Source organism: Abramis brama (assembly GCF_963993115.1).
Source record: "Abramis brama genome assembly, chromosome: 11".
Classification (NCBI taxonomy): Eukaryota; Metazoa; Chordata; class Actinopteri; order Cypriniformes; family Leuciscidae; genus Abramis; species Abramis brama.
The window spans coordinates 40,137,915-40,142,525 of record NC_139973.1 but is presented as its reverse complement, the minus strand read 5'-3'; the positions used below and the strand labels follow the sequence as shown (position 1 = coordinate 40,142,525).

At 39.3% G+C, this 4,611-nt stretch overlaps 1 protein-coding gene across 1 annotated transcript; it reads right to left on the bottom strand.

Annotated features, from left to right (window-relative positions):
* Positions 1 to 684: 684 nt before the first annotated feature.
* LOC311091860 (uncharacterized protein) lies at positions 685 to 3,971 on the bottom strand (the record flags this gene model as incomplete). The annotated part of the gene is made up of 5 exons (XM_084127967.1): positions 685 to 1,645; positions 2,616 to 2,695; positions 2,791 to 2,985; positions 3,611 to 3,627; positions 3,821 to 3,971. The coding sequence occupies 5 exons, from the start codon at positions 3,969 to 3,971 to the stop codon at positions 685 to 687; spliced, it is 1,404 nt and encodes a 467-aa protein (XP_083984093.1).
* Between the last annotated feature and the right edge of the window lie 640 nt (positions 3,972 to 4,611).

The following is a 4,611-nucleotide window of genomic DNA, read 5'->3' as shown; positions in this document are numbered from 1 at the left end:
TCACAGGCCTGCCTTCCGCTCCAACAAGGAACAAATGGCAGCACAGGACGTCCTGGAGACACAGTCAATCGCGCGGCTGCGAGTTCATGTTGAAAGGCTAATCAGGCGGGTTAAGGAGAACAAACTTTTTGACACTGTAATCCCTTTGTCTATTTCAGGGAGCATTAACCAACTTTTCACTGTATCTTGTATCTTGTGCAACTACCAAAATGGACCTCTGGTCAAAGACTGGAGAGAACATAAGAGCCAGGTAGAAATCTGACTGTTTGCTTCATGGCTGGCTGCTGCTCTTCCTCATTTTCCTTTTTTTTTTTTTTTTTTACAAACAATATACTGATTCACACCACAATTTAGTTTAGGCTTACATTTACTGTCTTTTTTTAATTAATAAATTATTTATTTGAAATCTATATTAACTTGGTCTTGTTTAATTTCCCCCAAAGTGGGCCTGACTCATTGAATATTAGTTTAACTTCTAGCAATACATTGGTGTGGGTTCACCTTTGCTGTGTACACTTTAAGGCAAGTGGTCAATCCTGTGTTACAACACTGTTTAGCACATATTTTCTGATTAGTAACTTGACAAATTTAAATTAACTTAAAACAACCCACTTGAAGGCCTCACACTATAATGAGATATCAACAAGAACAAAGACAGTTATTGTTTACTGGTAATTCATTTTATTACTGCAGATATACATGTAGGTATGTGTAGAAAAAAAAGAAGTCTGCTCTCTCTCTTATTTTTTGCATCACACCACTGTCCCGGTATATTCTTTGAATCAGGGTGTCTTCCTCCGCAAACACCACAAAATCGCACCACTCCATCCCTGTTAGGAGCAGCTGACCCTGCACCTGCCAGTAGTAGCCATGACCCTGCTTCAATTCCAGGTTGCCATCTTTCATTTTCAGATGTGGATAATCCACATAGCTCTTAACGTTTGGACATTTTATTTCCACAAGGCCGAATTCAGAACTTTCTGTTGGGTCAAAGACAACCCCATCTGGGGATGTACCTAGCCATGGAGTGTCAGGGTGTATTATGAAGCCACAAGGGTAGTAGTTCACCCTCTTGAGCTTGCAGTACTCTTTGATGGCATCAGCTTCCATTTCGAGACCCCTCTTCATTGCTGCTGTCTGACGGACCCCTTTGAGCAGCCGGTCTGCCATCTTATCTAAGGTGCATGGTTTAGCATGGCATATTTCCCCAAAATGTGAGGAAGTGAGTCTAGGTTTTCTCAGTCTATGCCAGTCTGCTGATGTACTTTGACTCCTAGTTGCATCCTCTATTTTGTTAGCCATCTCCCAGGTAACCTCAAGTGACTTGAAGTGCAGCTGTTGATGCTCAGTGAAAACGAACATACTGCATGATGTCTCCAGTCTGCAGCCAGCCAATGGCAAATCTGGGCGTGGTGGAGCGTCATGGTGAGGAAAAGGGCGACTTCTTGCCTTGGGTTGTTGGTATGACAGAGGACTGCCTGCTTGTACCAAACCGAGTGCAGAGTCCACTAGTGGCACCTCACAGGTGATGCCCATTGTACAAATGGTTGGTGCAGAAACAGGGGTGAACTCTTTGTAGATCTCTGACACTCTGAGAATGGACAGGTCCAGCAACTCTCCACTGATGGCTTTGTACAGTGTGGACCTATTTGAAACAAATTGAGAAACACCAGTAAGATATATCACTTCTAGGGGTGGAACGGTACATGTATTCGTATTGAACTGAAACGGTACGGGCGTCACGGTTCGGTGCTTAAATTTACATGGAGAATACACGGTATAAAAATAAATAAAACTCACGTGCAAATTAATTGATGTAATGCGAAACTACTGTTAGATACGCGGGTTCTTTATCGAGGCGTGATCAAACAGTGTAAACATAAAAATGTACTCCGTCATTTTGACATCATTCAAAATGCAAAGTGTTTAAGTTACTGTTAATTAAAATGTAATTTTAAATTTTTAGGAAAACAAATATATTAGTCAAATGTAGCAAATTAATTTTCAATTCATTCAGGTACAATTAACAAACATATCTCAAGGTCTTTTTGTCTTTTTATTAATTTAATTAATAAACTCATTATATAAAACTACTGTCAGTGGACTACAGATAAACTGGTTCTATGCCTTTACTTTATTAATAAAACTTCTTTTTTTTTTTTTGCTTTTTCCTCCATTGTACCGAACTCGTACCAAACCGTGATGTCTGAACCGAGGTATGAATCGAACCATGACTTCTGCGTACCGTTCCACCACTAATCACTTAAAGGAGAAGTTCACTTTTAAAATGAAAATTCTGTCATCATATACTCACCCTCATGTTGTTTCAAACATGTATGTTTTTTTTTTCCTACTATGGAAGTCAATGGGACCCAAAAACTGTCTGGTGACTGACATTCTTCTAAATATATTCCTTTGTGTTCAGCAGAAGAAAGAAATTCATACAGGTTTGAAACAACATGAGGGTGAGTATATGATGACAGAATTTTCATTTTAAAAGTGAACTTCTCCTTTAATGACTACAAGTAACAAAACTACAGTTTTCTTGATTTGATTGAGAAAAGTAGGCCTAACAAATTAATTAATAGATTACTAACTACTAGCCAAATTCTCACCTTACTCCCTCGGCCATGGTCCTCTGCTTTGGTTTGGCAGACAGCACAGCCATCTTCTCGACGGGACCTGGTTTAACACCCTGTGAATATAGCCCATAAGCAATGATGAGCGTATGTGATATGTGTGTGTGTAGATGAAGTATTGAAATTATTGTTACATTATTCCAAGACTTGCCAGGGTTCTTGGCTTGTGCCACTGTTGTTCACTCTCCGTACAGCTCAGCACTGGTGGAACAACTGGAATGTCTAGCTGAGAATAATGTGCAGACTGGAAAAGTAGAGCCACACAATGGTTACAGAGCACTGATCCAGCTACACATGTACAGCTGTGATGGGCCAGCTCAACAGGGATTGAGTCCTTCAGCCCCACCTGTAACAAGATGTTTAAAAAAATATATTTAAACAGGAGTAGCATAACTGATTTGTCATATATTTATATGGAATACTCAAGTAAGCTACTGTTTATTTTTGTACACTGTTAGCTAGTAAAAACTTTTTTTCTTGTAAACACTGTTAGTAAAGGGATTAATCTTTTTCTTTTAATGTGGTCAGTGGAGCAGTTTAATTTGCAGGTACACTCAGAATCCCCACTTAAAAAGTACCAAGATTACAGTATACCTCCTTAGACTTAGCAGATTTACATACACTTCTATACCTATCTTATGTGTTTCACCTTTCACATGGGATGTTCAGCATACCTGGAAAAACAAACTATACTACACCTACACCACTACATTGCTACTACAACACTGATTGCTGTTAGTGAAAACATAGTAGTAACTAAGCGTACACTGGTCGTTTTTGACGTGAATGGGGGACATGGTCAACCAAATGAACATAGTTAACCTAGAGAAAATAAACAAAAGAACACGATTAACCCAGGAACATGGGTAACCATCTTAACACTACACTTATCCTACACTTAAACTGTGAGGTGGTTTAGATCTGTCCATTGACGGATGACATAACGCCCTCACACACACTACTCCTGTCACTGGATCTTTCTTGGACACTGAGAGGAAATACAAAACCCAAATGAAAAATACACACAACCAGTTGATAATCATATTAACATTACAAGGTATTTAATAACACTAATAAAGTATGTTGTAATATTGACATGATTTAATGCGAGTTAAAATACTTGGCTGCTAGCTAGTCAATGTCTAACGCTAACAGCTGAGGTAACTGTTATCGCTACTCACCTTCAAAGTTGTGGATGTAACTTGATATGTACAATCGAAATCCTTTTACACGCTTGCAACCGGGTGCAGGTGAAGAGTGGTCAACAATCCTGTGGACATCGTTCACATCAATTTTCGGGAGGCCTTGTAAACAACGAGTGAAATATGCCATCTTTCGCAATCAAAACCTGGCGTCTCGCTGCTATAGCAATGCCGCGAACCGGAAATGGTCGACCGCACACTCAAGGCGGCGGAAGTAGAACTCCTTAGTTACGTGCACGTAGCCTATTTCACCGCTAGATGGGAGAAATTCCTACACAATGTCCCTTTAATGATATTTTGCCTGGTAAGAGTTCCTTCTTTAATGGCTATACAAATTTTTCCACAGTGATCTGTATATAAGGTTCCTCTTGCACCCGTCCCTTAAAATACGGAATTGTCCCGTATTTACAGGTAAGATGATGCATCCCGTATCAAATCAATAAGGGACGGGATTTGAATCCGTGTATCATTCGTTCAGTCGTTTTTTATTTAATATTGAAAGTATAAAAATTAGAAAACAGTTCATTTTTCGATTTTTCATTTTTTCCAAAAAAACGAAAAACAAGAATTCAGCTTGATTTTTCGTTTTTCGTTCTGAGGTAGAAAAAATAATAAACAGCTTGAATATTCGATTTCTACACATGGGCGGGAATGAAACGCCCCTTTCCTCTGATTTGTCAGCCGAAGATTTTCCTCAGTTCTGCACTGCAGAATAAGAGTCCTCCATTGTGCAGATTCTTAACGCGTTTATTGCAACTAGGCTACATTTA